The 25,797-nt window shown below is 49.5% G+C and overlaps 2 protein-coding genes across 3 annotated transcripts; one reads left to right on the top strand and one right to left on the bottom strand.

Moving 5' to 3' along the window:
• The first annotated feature begins 1,785 nt into the window (after positions 1 to 1,785).
• Positions 1,786 to 9,980, top strand: LOC309571565 (solute carrier family 25 member 33-like). Of its 2 annotated transcripts, none has more exons than XM_082279190.1 (7): positions 1,786 to 1,871; positions 6,013 to 6,189; positions 6,726 to 6,803; positions 7,103 to 7,203; positions 7,799 to 7,865; positions 8,066 to 8,349; positions 8,451 to 9,980. In XM_082279190.1, exons 1-7 carry the CDS (start codon positions 1,831 to 1,833, stop codon positions 8,648 to 8,650), a joined length of 948 nt encoding a protein of 315 aa, XP_082135316.1. In that variant the 5' UTR covers positions 1,786 to 1,830; the 3' UTR covers positions 8,651 to 9,980. The 2 variants fall into 2 exon arrangements, with proteins under 2 accessions (XP_082135316.1, XP_082135317.1); XM_082279191.1 differs by lacking the exon at positions 1,786 to 1,871 and adding an exon at positions 2,155 to 2,284.
• A 499-nt stretch (positions 9,981 to 10,479) lies between these two features.
• On the bottom strand, positions 10,480 to 25,198 carry CLSTN3 (calsyntenin 3; the record flags this gene model as incomplete). The annotated part of the gene is made up of 18 exons (XM_082278143.1): positions 10,480 to 10,650; positions 10,735 to 10,952; positions 12,333 to 12,468; positions 12,592 to 12,737; positions 13,320 to 13,490; positions 14,586 to 14,812; positions 15,263 to 15,411; positions 15,592 to 15,749; positions 16,532 to 16,588; positions 17,638 to 17,800; positions 17,880 to 17,992; positions 18,275 to 18,544; positions 19,142 to 19,327; positions 19,985 to 20,134; positions 20,441 to 20,649; positions 21,116 to 21,311; positions 22,277 to 22,399; positions 25,114 to 25,198. 18 exons carry the CDS (start codon positions 25,196 to 25,198, stop codon positions 10,480 to 10,482), a joined length of 2,928 nt encoding a protein of 975 aa, XP_082134269.1.
• Positions 25,199 to 25,797: the final 599 nt, after the last annotated feature.

The following is a 25,797-nucleotide window of genomic DNA, read 5'->3' as shown; positions in this document are numbered from 1 at the left end:
TATTTCTGCCATTGATCAAGATCATTTGAATATGAATTTTCTCTGTCCAACTCCTCTCAGGTTAATGTTGTCTGCAAATTTTAATACGCATAATTTTCTAGTCCACTGTATAAATTACTGAGAAAAACACTACTAGCACACTGAAAACAGATCTCTGCAGGAGTCCTTGATACTTCTCTCCAGACAGACAGCATAGCATCAAAAACTAATCTTAGAATTTTCCAATCATCATCAGACTCTCCCAACAGCGATTTCAGTAGATCCAGTTTCCCATGTTTCCTAATGTGCTTATTAAACTGTCAGATGAAACAGAGTAAAAATCCTACTGAAGTCAAAATATTTAACATCTGTTGTTACTTCCTTGCCCACAAGGCCTGTTAGTCTGCCATGAAAGATTGCTTTGGCTTGATTTCTGGTTTTTTTTTTTTTTTTTTTTTTGCAAATGGAAAATGTGAGTTGTCTATGTAATGTTTATTTGTTCCAGTATTCACAGGGGAAGGCAGTAAAATTACACTGGTTGGCCAGTAATTCATCCGATTTTTTTTTTTAAATAATAGCCAATGTATTTGGGCTTTTCCAGTCTTCTGAACCTCTCTATTGTCAAGATATCTCAAAGATAATGGCCAGTGGGCCATTCTCTAGTTCTCCAACCCTCACAGGATGAAGTTCATCAGCCCTAATTGGTCTGAAAACATTGACTTTGCCTAAGTGCTTAGAAATCTAGAATGACTTTTGCCCCACTTGGAATTGGTGCTATTTAAGATATCCCCCTAGCCACCACCACAGTGAAGGCAAGTGAAAAATGCTTGGAACTTCTAGGTATCTTTAATCAATTACCAATTTCACCAGACAGCCAGTCTTTTTACTGGTCTTCCCCTCATTGCCCAGGTAGTGACAGGTGCTATTGATGAGCTGATAGTTCTGTTCTTTTCCATCACATTTCCTTTTCAAAGTATCTTTGTACTTAATTGGACTCAGTTGTCTCCCTTAATTCCTTCTCCTCTAGACTAAACACTGCAATTTTTTTCAATCCTTCTGCTTGAATGGCCAAGGTAGTTATTCCCCTCTGTGGGTTCACTCCCACATTTTCCTCTATTGTAGCAGTATGGTACCCAAACTGGACACAGTCCTGTGTCACTCAGTGCTGTGAGTGATGTCACAGCAGTACAGAGCTGTTCTGACAGCTTCTTTCATCCGACCTGCAGGCTATCCTCCTAAACACATAAACTGATCTGATGTGTGCCTTTTTGGCAACAGCATCATGTTGATGTACATTCTGCTTTTTTTAAGGAAGATGATATTCAATGAACTCTGACGCCTTCTGAAACTGCGCATTTGCAAAAGCAACAGAGGATCTCTTGCCCCTGAATATTCCCTTTCTCACACTGCTCCTCCGAACTTCAAAGTCATGGGTCTAATTTATTCAGAGGGTTGGGGTTTTTCTGTGGAGAGCATTGGCCCGTTTTCATATGAACCCAAACATCCGAGGAAGCATCCCGTGAGAGAGGACGAGAGTCAGGAACGACTTGGCTCTGCTCTTGGACCCATCGCTTTCCCGTGGTGAAAGAAATCAGTTTGCCACCTCTGCCTTGGCTCCCCTACGTGCAAAACAAAGACGAGTTTGTTTAAGTTTGGGGGTCGGTTTGGGGGCGGGGAGGTGTTGGTTCGTTTCTAGTGAAAGAGCCTGAGCGGCCGGGCCATGGGAGCTGTGTGCATTAGCACCGCACACCCGCCCGCAGGAGCCCCCGCTCCCCTCGCAGCGCCCCGCCCGCCCCTGCCGGGCGCCTCCTCCTCCGGGCGGGCGGGGGCCAGTGCGGCGGGGCCGGGGCCATGTCGCAGCACAGCACGCTGCTCCACCTGCTCGCCGGAGGGTGAGTGGCCCCGGGAGGCGGCCGGGGGCAGGAGGGCGCCCTGGGGTGGGATTCGGGCCGCGGGTCCAGCAGGGAGCCGGGGCAGAGCAGCCCCCGCCCTGCCCCGCCAGTGCCCCGCCGTCCTCGCCCGCGCGGGTCCGGATCGGGCTCGGCGCTACGGAGCAGCGGCGGGGTGAATGTCTGGCTCCGCGGCTAGGGAAGACGGAGAGCCTCCCTGGGGGCACGGGGTTTCAGCCAGCCTGAGCTTGCCGGGCACGGGGGACGAGGGAAGCGGGGTGCTGAACGAGAGGCCTCCTCAGCGGGGCAAATGGTGGAGCATCCATGTGTTCGGGAGGGCGGCCAGCTCTCTCCATCAGCGCGTGGCTGAGATTCCTGTGTGGCTTTTCTGGCTTTAAATAGTGCGGCTGTTTCTGGTGAGTCAGGTGTTTGGATCCCAGCGGTGCCTCTCTGCATTCGAAGCGTGCCCTTGAGCAAGTCATTTCCCACGTGGCGTTTCCCCCTTCCTCTCTTTAAAGTCGCAAAGCAATGAGCTCCAAGTTTATGGTGCCCTAAAGCAGAAGATAATGTGGTCCTCCGGACTTTGCTGAGTAACTGCAGAAGTCCTCTGCTTAGGCAGCCATCTAATCCCTTTCCAAATCCCACCAACCTGCTGGAGTCCGTGTGACAGTGAAGCCTCTGATACAGCATGTACAATAAGGCACATAATTCAATTGCTTTTAATTAGTAAATTTCCAGTTTTCTGCAGCTAATGCAGTTCTTGTGCTATGTCAGTCTTTGCATATGTGTACTTGTCCTCTCTGTTCCCATTTTATTTTGTATATGTTGTTCTCTTTCATTAATGTGTCCTTTGAACTATATAATAATTGCATCTTAGACTTTCTTAATATATTTTTATTTCTTAGCTTTCTTCTTAAGCTTTTCTTCGCCTTTTCCCACCATGGTTCCTGAAAAACTGAGAGTTTGGCTAGTGACAAGAATGTCACCAGTGGGAACTTAGTCTGTGTCCTGTCCTCATCCATTAAGCGATACTCCTGAATTACAGCTAATTAACACCCTGGGAATAATAACGTGAATAAGACATGAATTAGAAGTTCAGTTCATTGCTGCACTGTATTTAATATTACTGGTTTATGTAATGAAACAAAACAGGGTCTCATTCATGAAGAAAACAGTTGTTCACTTTATCTTGCAGTATAAGTTTCGAAAGAAACTTGTGAGAGGTTTGTTCAAAACTAATGCAAGAACATAGTTCTTACCACAGTGTGCAGTTAAACTGTGGGACTCCTGGCCACAGGATAGTAGAGGGTAAAGGCTTCTTACGTGTACAGGAAGCATTTTAAAAAGATGAATGAAAAAGAATGTGTTGAAGGCTATTAAAAGCAAGGTAACATTTCCAGCTGAGGAAATCCCTGAGCTGAAAACTGTGGGAAGATGGGAGAGTGCTCTGGAGGTGAGTATTTCTCCTGCTTTTCTGTAGGTGACCTTTATTTGTTCGTGTCCTAGGCAGAAGCCTGGTTTAACTGCAGGTTTGTCTGACCCAGCATTGCTATTCTTACATGAAGATCTTCAAGCCATCTCAATTTTTGGCTAGCCTATGTAAGAGCTAACGTGAATTACCAGTAAACCTTGTCACCTCTGTGCATGTGCTTATACACTTTTTAGATCATTGAAAAAATGTTAACAGTGTCTTTTGTATTTCTCAACTAATCCTCTTTTTCTGTCACCTCAAACTTTCCAGTTTTCCCTTTAAAATGTGAAAGCAAGATCTAGAGGCAAATACCATTTTCTAAGATAAAATTACCCGCCTTCTCCAATTAGCAGTTTTTGCCACGGCTTTGCTCTGGGAGTACATCCTGTACTCATTTTCAACTGCTGCTCTTCATCCTATTTTGCAGGAATTGCTTTAGTTCCTGCTTCTAGAGTAATGACACACAATTTTCCATTTCTCCTAAAACAGAAGAATTTTGCAGACCTATGTCTTTCACACAGTGTAAGCAGCTGTATCATCATGTAATGCACAGTAATACATCACAGTTGAGATTTCTTCTAGTTTTGAACAACTGGTACGCCTCATTTCCTCAGCTTTAATTAATTGGGGTTCTTTTTTCCTCTTTAGTCTTGCCATTGAGCCGTAGTGGCTCGGAGGTCCCCCTTCACCTCAGACTCTCTTTCTGCTGATTAAGTGGTCTCCATGATAAGGAGCAACAATTTCTTTAATTGCTATTATTGCTTTTATAATACTTCTGTATTATCTGTATGTGTCAGTAGCTTCAGGAACTTGATCTCAGGAAACTTTTATATATACTGGAAGTCTGGGGACTTCTTGAAGAAATAAGATCTTAAGAGAACATTGTATAAACTTTTGCCTCCTTATGCACTATTAGAGAGAAGAATTTTTAGTAAACCAAGCAATTGCTTCTCTAAATGTTTTCCTGATGTATTGTTTGCTCAGCTTTTAGATAAGGAGTTGAAACTGCCCTATTCAGACCTTTTAGACCTTGATCTGTCACCACTGTACTCAAATCTCCTCCTGAACTGGAGACTGCACTTCTGGTCAGAAAAACAACAGGCATGTAGGTCTGGAGCCTGTATCAGACAAATTAATAGAATCTGTGGTAAACAACAGGACTGTTGGGCCCCTAAGTGAATCTGGTTTATATGGGAAGAATCAACGTGGCCTTTGTAAAAGGAGACTCTGCCTCATTACAACTCTGCAACTCTGGATTGCTGTGTAGGCTGTGTGTTGGTGTCAGTGCTTGATCAGCTTGTTCACCCACAGGACCTGAGCCTGGATGTTCACTGCTTTGCTGTGTGTTGTCTTCTGAGCAGGAGCTAAATTCTGGAGTCACATCACCAGACTCCCACCACTCATCATATGCCTCCTGAGGGAAATTGCTGCTGATGGACTGCTCTGCAAGTCGTCACCACCACTGTGTACATCTGCCAAGGGCTTGACAAAGCAACATGAGTGTTATGGAATAGCATAGCTAGTTGCTGGCATCACTAGCTGCATAATCTCCTAGCTGCTGTATCTTCAGCTCTTGGATGTCAGTCCAATAGGCATCCAAGCCTCTCTCTCTTTTTTTTTTACCCCCCTTCCTGTTGGCAATGATAATGAAGCCCTAGGAGCAAAGGCTGTGGGAATACTGTATATGTGCATTGAGCTGTACAGACTTTCTCAAAATAATTCTTCAGAACTCTTGCCATTTGCTGTCCTGCCTTGTCATATGTAAATCTGATGATACACCTGACTCCTCCCTGATACCTTGTAGTTCTTTGGCTGGCTTTTCTTTCTTTGGAGCAGAGTGAGCTTTTTTTTTTAAGCCTCCATCTCTTGTGAAACAAAGCAACTTTGGCTGTAGCAGATGTGAACAATCGTCCATTTGTCAAAGCCTCTTGCATGGCTTACATGCAAATTGATCTCAAAATGGTTTTTTAGGTACAGAGCATCCTCTAGAAGAGCAGAGTTATCAGTCAAAAGATTTAGAGGGGCAGAAGCTGAGAACCAAATGTATCAGTTCTGACTTGCCCCTGGGTGGTAAAAAGGAAAAAAGGGGATATGTGTCCTTTCAGCATTCCTGCGGTGTGACGAGACGATTGATGGAGATGGTTCATGAGTTCCAGAAATAGGTTCTGCCTGCTGAAGGTCAGGGTCCTCTTACATTAAGCAAGCCGGGCTTGGAGAGAGCCTGGCTGTTGGCAGAAAATACAGATCTTGCTTACAGGGCCTTGCAAATGTGGGTCTGACCTAGTTATGGATTAAAGACGCACAGGCAAGCTGAGGGGTGGGAGAGCTCTGTGCGGCTGTGGCGGGGTGTGAGCCACGGTGCCTGGTGACCTCAGCAGAAGGCTTTGCAGTGAGGTTGGGCAGCAGAAATGTTTGCTCTGGGGGACTGCTGAGTCCCCATGGACTTGGGACTCTCTGTCTCAAGTCCTGAGTAAGGTTTCAGAGTGAGGCTGCCAGATGATGTCCCAAGCTGATCTGTTACATTAATCAGTGTCAGAGCAGGAGATCATGTGTGGCACAGACTGGGGTACCTAACCTCCTCTCCCAGAGGGGAGAAGTTGTGGACAAGCAGGGTCAGAATTATTGCCCTATTATGGCACAGAGGTCATTCTTAAATGTGCTGCTGTGCCCTAGATGTGGTGGCACAGCTGGAGCCATCCTGACCTGCCCCCTGGAAGTGGTGAAGACACGTCTACAGTCATCCCAGCTGGCACTGCGGTCTCTGTGCCTCCCAGAGATACAGCTGCCGGGGATGAGTGTGAGGCTGGTGAATCCTACCCCACCATCTCCTGGAGTGCTCCAGTTGCTGAGGTGAGTAGGACAGGTCAGTGTGCCTGTTAACACCAGGGAGGTGATGGTTTGGTTGTCAGGTAGAGGGGGTGAGGGGGGAGAGAAAGAGAATTGAGCTGAGGCTCTGGAAGCCACAAGTGCAATAGAAAGTTTGATCAGAGCACAGGTACATCTGCTTCTCACTGGTGATCTGTGCTCTGCAAGGCAGCTTTGGAGACTGAGAGAAATTTCTCGGCTAGTGGTTTGATCAGACCCAGAGGGATGGCATAATCAAGAACAGGATGCAATGACTAGTGAAAAGTATCCCTGCCCACAGCAGGGTAGTTGGAACTAGATGATCTTTAAGGCTACTTCCAACCCAAGCCGTGCTATGATTCTATGACTGAAGGAGAGAGGAGAAGTGGCTGGAGAGGAAATGAGAGCAGGGCAGAAAAAGGATAATGTGAGAGGTGAGGAGAGGGTGCTACAAGAAATACTGAAGAACAAAGAAGGAGGAGGAACAGGAGAGCCCCCAGCTTAGTTATTCTGCTGATTTCTCTGTTCATGTCCTTCTGTAGGGCCATCCTTGAGAAGGAAGGTGTGCGGTCCTTGTTCCGTGGTCTGGGTCCAAACCTCGCTGGGGTTGCTCCTTCCCGGTGAGTACTGCTCCATGATGGTGCCTCATGTTGTACACTTTTGAAGGGACCTGTGTCATACCTGTTGCTCCACTTTCTGAAAGCAGTTTGGGCGTTGCGCTCATGTGCCACAGAACCCCTTCATGCAGACATTTTCTGGAGCTTCTGGCCATAGTGTTAAGATGATTGCTGTGGGCCAGGTATAAGTGGTATCTGACAAACCTGTGCTGGGAGTAAGAAAAGTTGGAGCAAGACTCCACAGTAGTGTCTCTGCTCCTCAGAGGGGAGCTGTAACCTCTTCTGTATTTTTTTCCAAGCAGGGCTATATATTTTGCTGCCTATTCTGGTGTTAAGGAGAGGCTTAATACTGTCCTGGTACCAGAGTCCAAGAAAGTACACATGTTAGCAGCAGCCTGTGCAGGTGAGCCTTTTCTGTCTCAAATCAAAGACAAGTGGTCTTTCTGTCTGGAAGTGCCTAAGTGTTTCACTCCTTCTCTATTGCTGCTCTGAAGTTTTCTCCCTCCACATCTGGAGAAGTGAGTTCCTTGGGTAACCAAAATGTTTTCTCATTCTTCATTCCTCTTAGCCTCATCTCTTGAAGTCTAGTCTTTACCCCTTCAGCTGCTATCAGGATCTCTATTCTGCTGTGAGAGGGAGAAGGCAGTGTGTAATTTAGACCACTCACAGAACCATTTTTCTTGATATAACCCAGTTCTCTAACAAAATCCTCCACTCTTGCAAAATTAGCCCGCTGTTTCCTGCCTCTTTGTAACACCCGGGCCTGTAGTAGGGTTTTGTTGGAGGCAGAGGAGCTAATCACCACTAGACAAAGGCTGGAACAGGGGAGGAGGAGAATCAAATAGTCTGCCCTAAGTATCTCTTCTCAAGGTCATTCTCAAATTGCAAATGCCTGCAGCGTGCCAAGCAGAGCTCAGAGAGCTGATAGATCAGCACCTCTTCACAAACCGTCAGCGTGATGCTGGCACTCACGGCTGTCTTCCTCTTCTGTTCCCCAGGCATTAGCTCAGCCACACTCACCAACCCCATCTGGTTAGTGAAAACCAGGATGCAGCTGGAAGCGAGGTAAGGCAGGGCAGCAGTGCAGAGCCACTCCGTGTCATATCAGGATTGGTTTGGGAGTGGTGGTGGGCAGGGAGAAGTCTGTGATTTCTCATCAGAACATGGCAAGCCACAGGCTGGGCAAGAGCCTTATGGCTGTGTTGACAACAGCACTGTAGGTCAGGGGTGCAGCATGCTGTCCTAACCCTCTCCCTTCTTTACAGGGTGAAGGGGGAGATGGCCAGCAATGCTCTCCAGTGTGCCATGCACGTGTACCGCACTGAAGGCCTGCGTGGATTTTACCGTGGGGTCACTGCCTCCTATGCTGGAGTGTCAGAGACCATCATACACTTTGTCATCTATGAAGCACTGAAACAGGAGCTGAGGAACAGCCAGCATTCCCATTCCCCAGCACTCGCACTTCCACCAAACAACCATGATTTCTTTGGACTAATGGGCGCTGCTGCTGTCTCCAAAACATGTGCTACATGCATTGCCTATCCACACGGTGAGTGGGTCCACTCTCCTTGCTTCTGTTCCCCTTGAGGGGAGATGCCATGCCTCTAGGATGCATCTGCTAATATATAGCTTCCCTTCTTGTCTCTCCAGAGGTCATTCGGACACGGTTGCGAGAGGAAGGGTCACGGTACCGTTCCTTTACACAGACTCTGCAGCTCGTGGTCCGTGAGGAGGGACCCTTGGCTTTATACCGGGGGCTCCTGGCGCACCTGATCCGCCAGATCCCAAACGCGGCCATCATGATGGCTACCTATGAAGTCATCGTACATTTGGCCTCCTCCACCTTGTGAGCTGTAGCACTTGGCTGAGGCTGCTGGGGAGGTACAGGGACATTGTGGTCCCGAGACCTGGTCTTTTTCAGTGCTCTGAGAGGTGGTGCTTTCTGTCGCAGGTCAGATCTGGGTCAGGCATTCTCAGGACGCAGCAACTAGTTTGTGCCAAGTTTTTTGCTGAAATGTGCACAATGTAGCCTTTTTTTTCTTTCTGGAGACTTGAATTATTCCAGTGCATCAAGATGTCAGGGCACTGGTTTGACAGTGCCTCTTGTAAATTCCCTTGATGAAACAAGGGTATGGAACTTACTGGGAAGGAGACAAAGCAGAAAGTGTAAGTGTCGTAGCCCCAGCACGTTCACTTCTTTTGGACTGAGTAACAGCCATATGTGGGCACAGCTGGGCATGAAGACAGGCTAGAGCTGAGACATCTGAGAGAACTGCAGCAAGCAGAGATCTTGTGCTGCAACTTTTCATGCCCTCAGAGGGGCTCTTCCACTCTCACCTACTGTACTGCCTCCTTGCCCCTAAGGAGGATTTCTCAACCTTGGCTGCCAACAAATCGCAGAATTTTCCTTTGGGTCCTTCACATGTTGTAGCCATTTCCCAGGCAGCTGACAGGCCCTGTTTGTCTTGCAGCATCTGAAAAGCCAGACCAGGTAGATCCAGGGAAGAACCACAACCTGCTCTGAAGCACTGTCCTAACAATTCATGCTACTGCTGGGCTCAGAGCCATGCTTTGCTAGTATCTGTTGTGTTTCCATCCCCTCCATTCTCAGCAGAAAGAGGAAGACGTCTCCTTCCCCCAGAAGTGCTGGGGCTGTTCTACAAGCTGGAACCCCTGGTATAAAAAATACTCTATCATACTGATAAAGAAAGCAGAGCAGGTGCAAAGACAGATGAGGCTAAGGAGATTTAGCCTGTTTCTATTGATACACTAAGTGTATGGAAAGAGCCTTATTTATTTTTTTTCCTGTATTCAAGAATTCAGTTTGCTGCACATGCTACATTTGCCTGTGACAGGCTTGAGTGCCTTCTGTTCCTTTGTGGGTTCCTAGCCCTGAGTCCTGAGGAAGGCTACATTGTGTTTACAAAGAGTATTTTGTCTCTCAAAAAGGCAGGGGCTAGGGTCATGAGTGATGTGTTTTTCTTGTTTCATCACATATGCTAAAAAATGTAACTCTTCCCCGAGATAAGGTAGTAATTTCAGCAAATACATGCTCTGGACAAGCTCCAGTTTCACATTAGAGGCTACACTATTTCTTTGTCTGGTTGTAGTGACAAACTGCAGAAGTCCTGAATGTTTTATTTGAAATCCATTTATTTTAAAATCCACTTTGTTTCCTCATCTTTCTTACCTTCATTCATTTAGTATTAGGAGTATTGACAATTTTACAAAGCGACACAAAGCTGCAGTGGTTTGTTGTTTTTTTTTTTTTTTTTTGCATGAAACGAGAATAAACCTCAAATGACAACATTGAAAAAATATACAATATATATATATAATATCTGGGGAGGGGCTGTGAGAAACCCCACTCTGAGCCCTGTGGCTGGCTCTGCCTTTCAGATTTCCGTTCTTTCCGACATCTGCATCACAGTTTGAACTGTGCCACTTTCATGTGTAAGTGCCCTAACACCTGTGTCTGGAGAGCCAGATGGGGGGTCAATAATGTGGGGAATGTCCACAACGAGAATGGCAGAAGGTGAAGGAACATGAGAGGCAGAAATGGTAAGTGAGGGAGGAGCACATGTGTACACGGTGGGGGAGGAAAGAAGTTGAAAGTAAGACACCTCCTCCTTCCTGCCATATGTTTCGGGGGGATCCACTGGGTGGGTGTTTAAAGCTCCTAGTAGCGGTGAGAGACGTCACTTTTGCCGATGATGTGCCGGTCATTCATGTCACTGCTGTCCGGGGAGTCGGGTGTCTCCGAGTCGGTGCTGTCCTCATCATCCTCCATGCCCTCGCCAGCTCTGCCCTCCACACTTCCTGCTGCCCTCTCCTGACAGCTCTGGTAGGACTGGGGAAGTGAGACATGGGGTAAGGAGAAGGGTATGACAACCCAGCTGCCCACCCAGCCCTGGCCACAGTGGCAGCTCCTCACCTCCATGGGGTTGACGATGATGGTGAGGGCCGAGTCGTCCCAGAACATGTCGCTCTCTTTGCCTGCAGTGCTGGTGTGCCCCGACTCGGCAGCCCCAGGGACCTCTTGCCCCACTCCCCGCCGGTGCAGGGAGTGGATGCGCAGGATGCCGAGGATCACCATAAGTGCCAGGAAGCCCACACACACCACGATGATGACAGTGGCAGCACTGGGGACCACTTTGAAGAAAGAAAGCGAGAAGTTGTGTCTAGAGTCTGTCACAGAAACGTGCATTTCCAACCTGACATGCAGGAACTGAGGTTCCTGGGCAGAGTTCGGGTTTTAGTCTGTGCAGGAACATATCCTGACTTTTCTGTGCCCCTGGGCACAGGCAGTTCCTGTGATGTCAGCCTGGCCTGTAGACTGCACATCTTTATCTGCAGAATTCACCAGAATACGTTGCACAGCATGTATCTGTATCCTGCTCTTAGGAGGGAGAAATGTGTGCTGGGGACAGCCTCTAAGGGCTCGATGATGATTTTCAGAGGGTGTGATTTCTGTGCAAGCAGTAGAGAAACTAAGAAGCCAAAAGATGCCTTTGTTGCACATGGAGCAGATGTGAATGCTATGATGGACTTCTAATTAGGGCCATGGCACAAGCCTGGCTTCTCCACAGGAGAAAACCTGAAATTCATCTAAGACCCTTAGCCCAACTCCCATGTGTTTGTTTTAGGCCTGTAGACTGAGTTTTAACTCCCCAGACAACCACCTTCCCTACAAAATCTCTCCAGGCCCTCCATGAATTTGCTTATGGTTCTGTTCAGCAGGGACAAGTTTGCTGCTGCCATCAGGCAGAGCTGGGGAAGGGAGAGGCAAAGGCTGGCACATACACAGGCTGCCCCTGCAGTGCCAGCAGCAGGGCTGGACCAGCTTGGGATCAGCTACTGCAGCAAGCTGCAGCAAAAGCTAGCTCAAAGGTGCCTTGTTTGTTCCCTACAGCAGGGGACCAAAATGTCTGTAACAAGTCCCAGAGCTTTCACAGCCCAGGAAAAACTGATTGGAGTGTGGTCATGCCTGTGGCACAGGGCTACCAGGACAAACAAACATCTAGTCTAGCTTTCAGGCTTCTCTCTCCTCTGTTTTGGGGGCAACAATTCTCCTCTTGTCTATCATCTCCTGTATTTTCCTGCTTTGCTGACCACCACCTACTCCCATCTCTTTTTTTAGAGCAGTGCCAGTCTTGACTCACTTTTCTCTCCTGCTGTTGAAGCTTCTTTCTGAAATTGCACAAGCCCACACAGCACCTTTTCAAGGTGCATGAATGAAGTCAGCTTAGTTATTCTTTTTAGACCCTCTGCACTGTAGATTTTAGTCTGCTTCTACACCAAGAAAACAATATCCCACAAGAGGAGGATTGTTGCACCATGCTCTAAAATACAGTTTGACAAAGACTGCAGTCCACTGGCTAATGACGAGTAGAACAGGACAGTATGATGAGAACCTGATAATGGGTACAGGGAGCCTGAGAGGAATCCTCTGCTACAGGTTCTGCCAGGGTATCAGAAAGTCAGCATCCTGATCTAAAGGAATAAACCCAAAAGGTAGTGAGTGTTACATACTTGGGCTGTTGTGGGTGCTTGCCAAACTGTGCCCAGACAGCTCTGCGGGTAAATGGTGGCCTCGGTGCACGAACTGCTGGGAGCTCAGAATATGGCTGGGATGAGCGGCTCGGTTCATGCTGTGGAGAACATTCACCTGCAGAAAGACCAGAGTGAGGGGACTCAACCCTGTGTCCATGGCACATTCCATGCATTCCCATGCACCGTGTCCTCTCCGTGCACGAGGAGGAACCTCCGTGTGCATGCATCGGTCTTGTACCTCGACAGTGAACTCATTGCTGGAGTAGCGTCCGTTCATCTCCGTGCAGGACAGGTGAAACTTCCGTTCATAGAGGGCAGCACCGTGGTTGATGTGGTAGGAGACCTGGCGGAGGATCTCCTCGTAAACTGCAATGCTCTCCACGCCTGAGACAAGGAGAGAGGGGTGGGGTGAGGAAGCTCCTGCTCCAAAGTCACCTGGCATCCTAACCCTGCAGCAACTAGAAGCTATAGAGGGATGCAAGGCAATGCTGGGTTCATGAATTTTGGGAAGGGCTTGGACATGGAGCTGGCTGCTAAGGACCTGATGGAATCCCTGCTTGCATCGCGAAAACAAGTGGAAGGGAAGGAGAGCAACAGCCCTCTTAGGTTCTGGAGAGTACAATAGTGTTGTAGGAGTCCAAAAGCTGTGGGATATGGTGTCCTCCAGTCGTGTCATGCAAAATGCTACTGATACCTGAGAACACCAAACCCCAAGGAGTACATCAGGAGGAGTGATACAAGCCTGGGTGAGAGCTGACACCATGTCCCAGTACTCTGTGCTGGAGGACAAGCCACCTCCCCAAGGAAATGGTCTGGGACTTCCAAAAGCCAGGAGTTCAAGAAGTGGTTACATCTCAGTGTCACCAAGTACACCAACACTTCTCTAACATCAAGTCCTTCTCCCAGATGCCTGACAGGCGGTGACAGAGGCATAACTGGATAGCTGTGACCACAGAGAGGACATACCTGTGATGGTCAGGTAGGCAGAGGTGTTAACGAGCTCCAGGCCCCGCTGCTGCAGCAGTGCCCCATCCAGGAGCAGGTACTCCCTCTCTGGGTCCAAGTCATCTCCTACCAATGAGATCTCGCAGCCATCCAGGTTGTGCACAATCTCATCTGACATTCGTGTGTCTGTCACTGAGATGCAAACAGAAAGATGATATGGCCAGAAAGCCAGACAGCCATCAGCGAAGGAGGGAGTTACTCAGAGGGGTACCTGCTTACCTAAGAGTGCTCACATCATATGTAATTACTTCTCCACCTAGCACTGACCTTAAGTAAAATCACTGTCAGTCTAATTACTTGTTGCGGGATGGTTCTAATGACATTATTTATGCACATAATAAAGTCACTTTATTTTGGAACAACATACTATTATCAGTCTGGTTCATGATAACACATCTTGGCTGTAAGGACTTTGTTGACAATGACAGTGTGCAAATTAGGAGCAACGCTCACACACTCCCAGGCCCTGCATGCTTTTGAAAGCTTTTCCCTGTCTCGCACTGCTGGTTACCATGGTTGAGATCTTATCTTCTTTAAAATAGCAACCACATTCAAAAAAACTAACTGCTTTCAGCAGGATTGAGAACAATCTGCTCTTAAGTCAAGGAACTCATCATTGTATGAGGAAAGGCAAAGCTTCTGAACAGAAAAGTAGGAGCAAAAATTCCCATTACCAGAGCAGATATGAAAGAAGCGAATGGACACGTAGAGCATAGACTGCAGAGAAATAATCTGAGCATGATGGGAAGAAATTGAAGAACACGATTCTGTAGGGTGTGAGGAAACTGACTGGGGAATTCACAGGAATAAGTGATGCAGGAAGAGATGGAAGGGAGCAAGAAGTAAGGAATGAGCAGAAGAGAAGGAAGTAGGATGAGACTAAGTAAGTGCAGGAGTAGAGAGAGTAACAGGCAGGACATCCATCCAGCGCTGGATTCAATAAAGAGAAATGTAGGTAAAATGTAAAAGGGATTAGGAATGAGCAGCCTGGGAAAGAATTAGGGGAGAGTGAGGCAAAGGAAGTTAGTGGATAGAAAAAGTACAGGGAGGAGCAGAAAGGGATAAGAGCTGATTAGCCTACATATTGACAGACAATGTGCCTTGCTTCTAAATTTGTAAACTCCCTCTTTTGGGTGTAATTATAGGGGCTCTACTTCCTCTGCAGGACGGCAACTCTTGTAGGTTTTTCCAGTTTGTCTCTTACACATTGCTCTGTACTCCACTCACCGGTACCATGCCAGTTCTCATCCTTTTTGGCCTCCACCTGGTGAGAAATAGAGCAGGTGATCTGGAGGTTGGGGAACAGGGGAATTCCTTCCGGAGCCTCAAAGTCTGACGCAGGATGAGCAAAGTGGGCATTGCCACTCAGCAGGATCTGGGGGGCATCAGGCTGTAGCACCACAACGTAGCCTTCCACATCAGGAATGGAGACACAGGACTCCTCACTGAAACACCTGAAGGAGAGCAGTAGAAAACATCAGTTGGCCCAAGCTTCCAACAACAACATTATAAAAGAACACCTCCTGCCCATTACTTCCAGGGAAGGGAATATCCTTTTTCCAGCAGTCTTCCTAAAGCTCCCCTACAGCCTGCTGTGCAAGGCAGAGATGTGTGGTAGGAGTGACACCACTGGGTTTCCAGTGACTTGGTCACACCAGCAAACACAGTGGTCATATCTCTGTGAGTGGAGGCAGAAGTTCTGCAAAGGCACTAGGAACCAATACTACAGTATCCATTTGGATATTGGATAATTTAACATTTATTTTCAGGAAAACTTTTACCCATTTTGAGACCATCTTAAAAAACAAGTATTTTAAAATACAAGGTGAGTGGGTGTAACTTTAGTCAAAAAAGAGGCAACCCTCTTGCTGAACTGAGCCAGAGGTGCTGCTTTGCCCACTCACTTGACAGCAGTGGTGAGCCTGAGTGGCCGGACACCGGGGGTAGCAAAGCGCAGTGAATTCATGTAAGCCACGTGCTGGATTGCATGGTTGAAGGTTTCCACGTCATCACCCTCCAAGGTGAGCAGGGACTGAGAGGGGTTCACATGAACCTAGAGGTAGAAGAGAAGAAAATACTCAGGTTCCTTGGCAAATGACAGGAGTCCAGGCTGAGAGAGACACAAAGGAGAAAGGTGGGGAGCTGTCTGAGGTGGGGAGCAGGCAAAGTCCTGGGAAGCAAGGCTGGGGAGGAGAGTGGAGGAGACCCATGCAAGCTGGGCAGATGGGCATACCTTCATCCCTTTGCCCAGACTGTCGAAGTCACTGTAATCAAGCCCCTCACGGCAGGCATACAGGCATTCAATAACCTCCCGGCTCTCCAAGCTACCAGGGCGCACAGTGAAGCCAGCCAAGTAACCATGGAAGTAGTGGTGTATCGACAGAGGATCTCCTGAGGGAAACATGGGAGGTGGAGGGTGTGAGAGACATGGCGAGGAAGAGAGCAAAACCACAAAAGCAACAGTGTGAGGGCCACACAGAGGTAAGGGAGGTAGAGGGAAACAGAGAGGGGCACGGGGCGTGGAAAAGCCCAGACAACAAAAGCAACAATGTGAAGGTCATACAGAAGTTAATGCAGGTACAGAGGGACAGAGGGTTGCACAGGATATGGAAAAGCAAAGACAACAAGAAGACAGGGGATGCTGAAGCAAGGAGATGACAATTTTTGAAAAAGATGGGGGAAAGCGAGAAAAACAGACCAATAAAAAGACAAGGGCAGTGAACAGTGGGTAGCATAGAGAAGGTTCTGTCAAACTGCTGAATGCCAGATTGAAACAATTTCTTGTCCCCTTCTCACTCTGCTTCCTGTGAGGGCTTGTAAAAGAAACTACACATTCCACAGATCGTTAGGGATGAGGTGACATCTCCTGATGTCTCTAATGGCTATTGTGTTCTTCAGAGACCAGCTTTAATGATCAGGCATGAGGACTCTTTTCTCCACACGAAAAGCATACTCCATCACTCAAAGCAGGCTGCAGTCCTTCCATCAGCCTTTTCATGCTCCAGAGGTACCAAGGTATCAAGGACCAATCTGCCAAATAAGGGGTTTCCTCCCAGGGGGGTGGGAGGTGGCAGGACAGGACTGGGGAAGCTGTATGAGGAAGGCACCATGCAAGAAGTGATAGTCATGCACAGTCAAGAGAGGAAGAGACCCATCTTCTGCCTTTTCCCTACCTTGCACAGAATCGGTGGAGTTCTCACTTCCTTTGATTTTCTCTCTGTTTTTCTCCTCTGCAAAAGGAGAACATCCGGATGAGCAATAAGGCGTTGGAAGATGGTAGTTACAGGGTCAGGCAAGTATCTATACAAGTGCCTGTATCAGCCAGTCCACAAGCACAGCTCTGTGCACCCTTCAGCCCTAGAGGCAGCACATCACAGATGACAGAGGGCAGAGTTCCTCTCATGAAGCGGATGGTAAGACTGTAGGACGAGTAGCTGACTTAAGGCAGAAACTATAGTGTTTGGAGTTTTTTAATCCTTTCCCAGTGTTATCTATTTTGGGAATTAGCCATGTTCCCAACAAGCTATGTTCTCAACATCCCTTAGAAACTCAGCTGCAGGAGAGGGTCCCAAGCTGACCAATATTTGCTGTCTGCAAAACACCAATCAAGAGAGCACAGAGCTGTGGGAAGATCTCTGACCTCAGAGAAGCAGCAGAACAGCAAATATTTGATCTTGCTAGAAACTTCCGCCAGAGCGAAGGCAAGCAGTAGGCGAATTCCTTTCAGTCTGTCCTGCTTCAGTTTTGCAGGAGAACTGAAGGATCTGAGAAATGCAGCCTTGCATCTCCACAGAATACATTTTAATCTGGTAGTGGCCTAACTTTGTTCCTAATCTGATTTTTGTCTTTCAACCCAATTCTTGTACAGAAAGATTTGTGACTACTTCATATAGATCCTCAAGACAGAGAAATCCCCATCAATACAGTCAGCAGCATAAATAGTACTGCCTGCTTTCTGGGGAAGGGCTTTGACAGAAATGCCAGTGCCTGAATGAGGTACAAAGTTTCAACTTTCCCCTGCCTGAAAGTTGGTTAGCCATTGCATATTCCATGGTTGTTGTCCAGGAAGCTGTCAGTGACACTTGTCCCTGAGCTGTTATTACCTTGGTCCACAAGGAAGGAAGGAGCCACACTGGCTTTGGTGCCAAGGAGGCAAGATGGCTGCAGTGTGGTTTGCATCATTTAGTATTGGGTGGTGTTTCTTTCATCTCCTCTGGGTCTCCCTCCACCCCCTCTTTTCCCACATGGGAAGAGCATGGTTTGGGGAGTGGGCACTCACCAGTCCAGCAGGCCCCGATCATGATCGAGGGCTCCGGCCGTGGGGGGTGGATGAGGCCGTTGTCGTGGATCAGGGCAGGGTCGTAGGAGACGCCATCCACGTAAAGCGTGACCGTGGGGAACTCCAGGTTGAGGGCGTAATGGTGCCACTCATCATCACAGACCTACGGCAGACAGCAGAGCATGGGATCAGCAAAGGGCAGAAGGAGAAGGGACACGGGGAGGAGGCAAACCCTTCCTCACCTGCTCAAGCTTCCAGAGGAATTTCACAGGCCTTGCACTTTCCAGCAATGGCCAGTAGAGGAAAGAAATCCGGCAGCCATGCACAGCCAGAGAGTAGTGCGAGTAGCCATCCTCTGCCAGGGACAAGCACAGGAGTTACATGAGCACTCCAAGCAGTCCCAGTAGCCAGAACCCAGAAGCCCACGCTGCCATGCATGACTGGCACTCAGCATCACGTGCTCACAGGAGTCTTGAGCACTCCCAGAAAAAGGGACACCTAAAGCTGTGTTCCTAAGGAGGCACCCCTGCCCAAGTCCTGCTTTGGAACACCAGAGATTTACCCCTGCAGGGACAATCCCTTCTAAGGAGTTAAGAGGCAGTGGGCAGCAGTGTCACCACCCCAGGAGAAGTCTCACCACTCTGCACTGTACTGCAGATCACCGTCTCCTCTTCCCGCCTGCCTTTGCCAGGCACCACGGCATGCTTCATCCACACTGACAGGGTGAAGTGGTCACTCAGCCCCTCGTGGCCATTCGGTCCATTCACCAGAGGCACCTGGGCAGCCTGGCTGCCATTGAACCAGTAGATGAGGCTGCTGTCCTGGCTGTAGTGCACCGAGAGCCGCGCCGTCCAGTTTGCTGTGGGGCTAGGCACTGGCAGCAGGTCAATCTCTCCTGAGGCAGCACCTACCAAGAAGGGGAGGAGTCAGGAATGTTGGCATGGGAAAATAAGGAGCCTGCAAACTGGGGATCAGATGAGATGGGCACTGGAAGCCTCATTTTAATATCTCGGTGCCCAGGGAGAGGAAGAGTTGCCTAAAGGCCTTTCTCCTATCTGGAGAAGGGTGGTGACTTTTTGTTCAGTGCTGAGGGAAGTCCCACAGACTCTGCATACTGGGACAATGCACAGAAATCTCTCCCTTCCCAGCAAGGAAAGCACAAGTAGCTCCTTATAAAACTAGAAAGTTGTGGAAGTGTTCAGTACCAGGTTGGATGGGACTCTGGAAGGTGTCCCTGTCTCCAGCAGGGATGTTGGAACTAGAGGATCTTTAAGGTTCCTTCCAGCCCAAACCATTCCACGATTCCATGAGATGTGGGCAGGAACACCCATTGCCCCTCAATGCAACACCCAAGCTCGGTGTCCTCCCACCCGAGTGACCACAGCAGACATGAGGAATGTGTCCCCCAGCTATGTGAGGCACAGCTACCACTGTGAACCCCTCCAAAGGGAGGGGCAGGGTTCTGTGCCACAGCCACCCTCAGCCCAGGAAAGAACCAATTCACCGCAGAGTTTGCGCAGTGACTTCTCGGAGTAGTTATCCCGGTCACAGCCCTTGGCCACGTGGTTTGTCTGCAGCTCCACCGTGGCCTGGATATTCCACAGTGGCTCATCACAGGTCTCCAGGTGAATGGTGGGGAAGAGCGCGAGGCTGCCTGCACCAGGGGTGTACTCAATCCTTTTGTTCCAGCCTAATGGGAAGGAGTAAAGGAGAGGGATTAGGAACTGCCAAAGACACAGGGCCAGAACACCTGGCATACACACAAGTGGCATCTATGGACTAGTCCAAATTTTTGGCCCTTTCCACATTGGAAATACAGCTTTATGCAGCTGGCACCAGTGCATGGAAGATTTCCTAGAAGCACAGAGTCCAAGGTCCCAGCTTCTACAGCTAATACTGGTGTGTCATCACTCTGTGGTTAGACAGCCTCTTTTATCAGGCAGAGCAGGTATTTAGCTGTGTTGATTTCCCCTTAATTCTAATTGATTAAGGTGAACCTACACCTTTTCCACCACCCCTGGAAAAGCCAAATATCCTCAAGAGCAGCAGCCCCAAAAACAGTCTTTGTTGAATACAGTCTATGAGCCTTATCAAACGCATGGCAGTTCACAGTAATTCAAGGAATGATTTTCCAATGCCAGAATTTACCTTTCAGTGGCTTTGCAACAGACTCAGACATCTACTGCATCCCCTGATGGGATGGGTTGGTGCCAGAACTGAACCATATATATGGGCATACAGATTTATATGTGTATGCCCATATATACAAACATGTGTGATGAGCAGGACTGAGCAGTAGCTGAGCAAAGGAGAAGGGAAGAGATAACTGTGTTTGGAGGTTTCATACCCTGCCAGCTGGGCTTGCACGTGGGTTTCACCTGGATTTCCACTTCAGCATCATCAGATGCCCTCTTCTTCCCACAGTCATAGGCTGTCACTGTGAATTTGTAGACCCGATCTGCACTGTACTGCAGCTTCTCCGTGTTCTCAATGTTCCCTGGTTTGCAAAACAAAGAGATCAAGGTAAAGGACAAGCAGTCTTCTCAAAGACATTCCTTCTAAAAATCACTGGTATCTTTGATCAATGACAAAAACAACCAAAAAGGAGTTGAGTCACCCTGCCCAGTGTCACTCTGTAACAAGTTATAGCACCTCACAAAATGGATGCTGCTGCTCTCACCAGCACAGATCAGCAGCGCTGGAAAATTTATATAGCACAGCTCTGCCTTCAAATGGGGCTGGCAGAGAAGGAGCAGAGCAGGAAAACAGGAGTGATGTGCACATGGTGGGTGAGGATTCTTACCGTCATTGTCAATGAGAAAGGGAATATTGGGGGTCAGGATCTCATAGTAGCAGATCTGGCTGTACTGCGGGGAGCAGTCCCCATCGATGGCCTCCACCCGCAAGATGCGGTCATACAGCTTTCCCTCTGTCACTGCCACGCGATACAGCTTCTCCACAAAGACGGGAGCAAACTCATTCACATCGTTTACTCGAACGTGCACTGTGGCCCTGATGCAGAGAGACATCAATAAGAACCGATGGGCTGATTAGGAGCCATGTACCACCTAAATCTCAAAGTCATTCCTTTAAAGTGCACCACTCTCATTTCCTGCTGCCAAAAGCAAGGACAAGGAAAGACACCTTGATTTCCGTGCAGCAATGCTGTCACACAGTTGCTTGGACAATGGTTTCCAACCACTCAGAAAGAGCAAAAGTAATAATAATGCAATCTGGACCTCCTACCTACATGCAGCACCACTCTTAGAAACTGCTGTCAAACAGCCCTCATTTCTGTATTCACTCATGTGACAGTCAGTGAACATTTCTCTTTGGGTCTTCTTAACATGTTGAGTTACAATATCATGGCTAGAGAAGAATACTTCTGGTTAAAGGAAGTGTTTCCACAGCAATTTTCCTTTGCACTTTTGTGACAGATCACATTTTGTAGCAGGCAGCAATGTCTGCATGAACTTACTTGTGTGATTTTTTGGTATTTGCTCCATCAGGTCCCTCTCCACAGTCATAGGCCTGGATGGTGAATGTGTGCTCCTTATGTGCTTCACAATCCACTGGCTCCTTGGCCCGGATCAGCCCCTCTCCTGTAGCTTTGTCCAGGATCACAGCTTCAAAAGGTACCCCTGACCCATGGATCCTGAAGCCACAGATTTCACCTAGTACACACAAAAACAGAGAGGAAGGGGAGAAAGAAAAGGACCTATGGAAAGCACATTACACCCCTTGCCTTCCTTTCCCATATTTTCTTCCTTTTTAACTCACACTTCCCATTCCCCCTCATTATCATCCTTCATTTTGAGCAGTTTTTGGTTCCCTAGGAGTTCCTCCTGCTATCCCTTACAGCTATTAATGGTGCAGATTGCCATCTACTGGAGACTGCTCCCACGGCAAGGAGTCCTGACCAGCATCACAAAAGATTGGAGGTTACAAGGCTCAAGCTACATTTATTAGTTCTACACAGCCACAGTGCTGAAGGAGCACCTTATGTCTCCTCCTCATCCCTCAGGGAGGCAAAACAGGCCATATACTGCAGATAGACAGCCAGAGCACGAAGATCCATGATGTCTCATCCACCCACACACGCAGGATGCGCAGAGTACCGCAGGGAACTGCAGATAGGGTCACCTAAATCCTAAAATTCAGCTCACAGGGACCACATTTACTCTCCCAAAGCTGAGGAAGAATGCGTGAGGGAACTGCAGGCATGGCCTAAGTAAGCACTAGGACTACAACCACTGAAAGTGTCGTCTGTTGTTCCAGGGATTTGTGCTCACTGTGAGGGGACGTGGCACTGCCAAGGAAGTGTGCCCTACCAGCTTTCTCCAGGGCTCACAGACACAGCGCTGTGCATGTGATCTTTGGAAATAGCAGAACTGCGTCAAAAAGTAGCTGGCTCCACCCTCAGTTTCTCTCCCTAAGGAAACAGCTCACAGCATCCTAAATCAAGCTGTGCCCAAATTGCCTCCAGACTTCACTAGGGACCTCCTCCGGAACAACGTCTGGAGGTGATCATTTCCTGAAGAGGGGTAGGATCCAGCACAGGAATGAATGTCACTGTGTCCCTGCCTCTCCATAAGTCTGTCTCTGCCTTCCACCCTTCCCAGAGCAGTTCCCCACCTACCTGCATAGCGCAGTGGGGCATCTTTGTCCAGGGCGAACAGCGGCGGGTTGAGCAGGACGGTGTTGTCGTTCTCCATAACAATGCCCTGATACTCGGCTTCAATCCATGGTTTGTGCTTGTTTGCTGAGGCAGGTTTGGGGTAAAGGATGGAGGACAGGAATGTGTTAGCCACCAATTGCAGATTCAGTAGGAAAAGAGAAGAATTTCATCCCCTGGCAAGTAACAACCACCGCTCGCCACCTTCTTCTCTAGAAATAAAAACGTCTAAAATAGGCTGGGAGAAAAAAGTTATCTTTATTTAGTTCTACTCATGGGACACCTCATCAGAAACAATGTGTTCCTCCTTGTGTCCTCATTACTTATTAGAAATACGTGGAGAGACATCTGGGTGCCCAGAAAAGCTGGAGCAGTTAAAAAAAAAAGTGAACTCAAGAGGCAGAAGTAGCCTCAGCCTGGAGACAGATTCCAAATGCTATACCCTTTAGCTCAATGAAGCCATAACGAAAAGATCCAGCCTACATCTTCTCTTGGGGTGTTCCCAGGGGACAAGTCTTGCGTGCAGCTGTTATCACTTGTGCCTTGCACCCTCTAGACTAAGGCCCAGGACCTACACACACACGCCTAGGTACACCTTCAGTCAGCCATCCAATGCACGTAACAACCTATTCTGAGAGTCCCTTGCTCCTTCCTTCCCCACTCCATGGTGAGCACCATATTCCTTCGGCCCCTCCTTGCTAATCCCGTTGGCTGGAGCCCAGCCAGGCTTGGCATGGAGGCAGCAGCCAGCAGGAGGCTCTGAAAAATGTCACAGGCCCAGAAATAGCAAATTAATCTTTATCACACAGGCTCCGGGGTAAGGAAAGGGAAAAATAAAGAGGAGGGGAGGGGAGGGGATAGGAGGTGAAAGAGAAAAAAAATCATTACAAACTACGAACCCCTCCCCCATGCCCACTCCCTGCCAAATGGGCCTCAGAGATTATATTACATGGCCTAGTTACAACCCCCATTCCCACATAATCCCCCACTCTCCCACCCCCTGGAGACCAAGATTTATTACAACCCAGCAGTACTTTGAGCACAGCATGGCTCAGAGCTGGTGGGGAGTAGGATACAGAGCCATTCCCCTCAAGGGCTAATTCCAGTAAGAGCCATTCCAATATGTTAAATCCATCCTCTGCAGCACAGTGTCCTCTGGAAGGCCATACTGGCATGGCCTCATGTGTTGACTCAAAAGGGGCAGCATCCTGTGCAACCAAGCATTTGTGCATTTCGGGGCCAGGGGTTGCTGCCAGGGGTGGCTGGTGGGCCAGCAGGCAGGCTGACAGGTCAGCGAGGGGATGCCCCAGCAGGGCAGAGCGGGCAGAGCCAGCCTGGCATGGCAGCGAAGAGCGTGGGTTGGCACTTCTCCACCACTGTATTGATTGAGATTATAAAGCATTGCGTAGGAAATCCAGAGAAGCATCCATCCTGCTCAGTATGCAGGTGGAATCCTCCCTGTGTGCAAGTGCCCGCGTCTCCCCCTGCCCCTCCATTGTCCCCACCGGATTCCATTCTGTTCTGGCTCTATCCATGCGCCACACCACCGAGGTGGGGATCCAGAGCTATAAATGCCAAATGTGCCCTGTTGCTGGGGTAACAAGCTGATGGTACAGAGATAAATCTTTTGCTGCATCCACCTGCAACTTGGGAATCACCAATCTGATTTCTTGGGAAATGAGTTGTTGGGAGAAGAGAAAAACATATTAGGAATATTTTTAGGATACAGACTCCTACCAGGATACAGACTCCTACCAGCTTCAACAAAGCTCCCGTCAATCTAATATAATTTGCCAAAGGTGGGTAGATGTTTCCGTGTGCAAATTCACAAAGGAGAGGGAAAATCCAGAGCATGAGGGGCCTTTCCTTGCCACCGGGCCCCATGGAAGCAGAGCAGAACAAATAAATGCCCCAGCCAACGTCAGGGTACACACAGCTCTGTGGTGCACCCGCCCCGTAGCCCTGACTCTTCCAAGGCACAGAAAGCACCGTGTCACATTCCCCGATGACCCCAGAGTCCCTCAAATGTTTACAGATTTTCCCAGCCTGTCAGATCACCAACACACTTACTGCCCTCAGATGAATCTCTCGTGCTTGTCACTACAGCCACAGATCTAGAAACCTACATCTTTCTCCACCACCCTATGCGCTCAATGAACATCTGCATTCCGAACATTACAGCTGTAGCGCTGAGGTGGTTTGGGGGTCTTTTATCTTTATCACATAAAATACACAAAAGCAACCTGCATCATTAACGCAGAACTATACAACAGTTCCTACGGACAGATTGTAGATGGATGAACTAGGACTGGAAGATGGAGATAGGGAATGTGTTTTATGAACTGCAGGGCTCTGTGGAGAAACAACACAATCTCTCTCAGCATGCTAGGGAAGGGATGGGAATGTAAATCCACCCAGCGATAACTAAACAAAAGCAAGACAAGTGGGTGGAAAACGGGAAAACGCGAGGGGAGCGCTGAGAGACGAAAGAATGGAGAAAAAAGCGGTGGTAGGATGACGATGGACAAAGTAGAGAATGGGGATAGGATGGCATGAGGGCGCCCGAAGGGGCGAAGAAAGCCGGGGCCGCCGGGGACCGCCGGGGACCGCGGAGATGCCCCGACGAAAACGTGCCGGGCGAAGGCGGCGAGCAGCGCGGAGCCGCACCGCCACCGCGGGAACCGGACGGACGAGCCGCGGCCGACGTGTCCCTCCAGAGCCCCTCCGCGGGGGCAGCCGCGGGGTCCCAGCGGAGCGCCCGCCGCCGCCCGGGACCGTGCCCGCGGCGCTCCGCCGCTCACCTTTGTTGGAGGCGCTGCCGGGCAGCGCAGCGCAGAGGCAGAGCAGAGGGAGAAGGACGGCGGCGCGGGGCCGAGGGTCGCCCATCGCGGCGGCGGCGGCGGCGGGTCCCGGCAGGACCCACGCCCTCGCTCCCGCGGCGGCGGCGCGCAGGGACGGCGGCACCTCCCGGAGCCGCGCCCCGCCCGGCCCCGCCCCGCACTGCAGCATGACGTCACGGGCCGCGGGGGGCGCAGCCAATGCGCGCGGCCGCCGCGCCAGGTGCTGCGGGACGGGGATGCGGGATCGGCATGCGGGATCGGCATGCGGGATCGGCATGCGGGATCGGCATGCGGGCGGGGCGCGCCCGCCGCTCCTCTCCTCCCCACTGCGGGCCGGGCAGGGCGCGGAGCGCGGCGACGGCCGCGGGCGCCTGTCCAGGGAAGGGGGGGCTTCAACACCGGGGCGGCTGCCGAGGGACGCGGAGAGTGTGGAGATCGGGGGGATGCGGGGGCGAGGGTCTGCACACCGCACCCGGAGCCCGGGCACGGGCCCGGCAGAGCGGAGCTGCCAGCCTGCCGCCGCCTCTCCTCGACGGGGTGTCCGCGCCGTGGGGAGCGCAGGCCGGGGCACTGCTCCGACGAAGCTCGCAGGCACCAGCGTCACGGTGTGAGGAAGGGCCAGAGAGGGAGAGTTCCTTGGCGCTG

Source organism: Coloeus monedula (genome assembly GCF_965178545.1).
Source record: "Coloeus monedula genome assembly, chromosome: 3".
In the NCBI taxonomy this organism is placed as follows: Eukaryota; Metazoa; Chordata; class Aves; order Passeriformes; family Corvidae; genus Coloeus; species Coloeus monedula.
The sequence above is the reverse complement of the archived record's forward strand: the minus strand, read 5'-3'. Positions and strand labels throughout refer to the sequence as shown.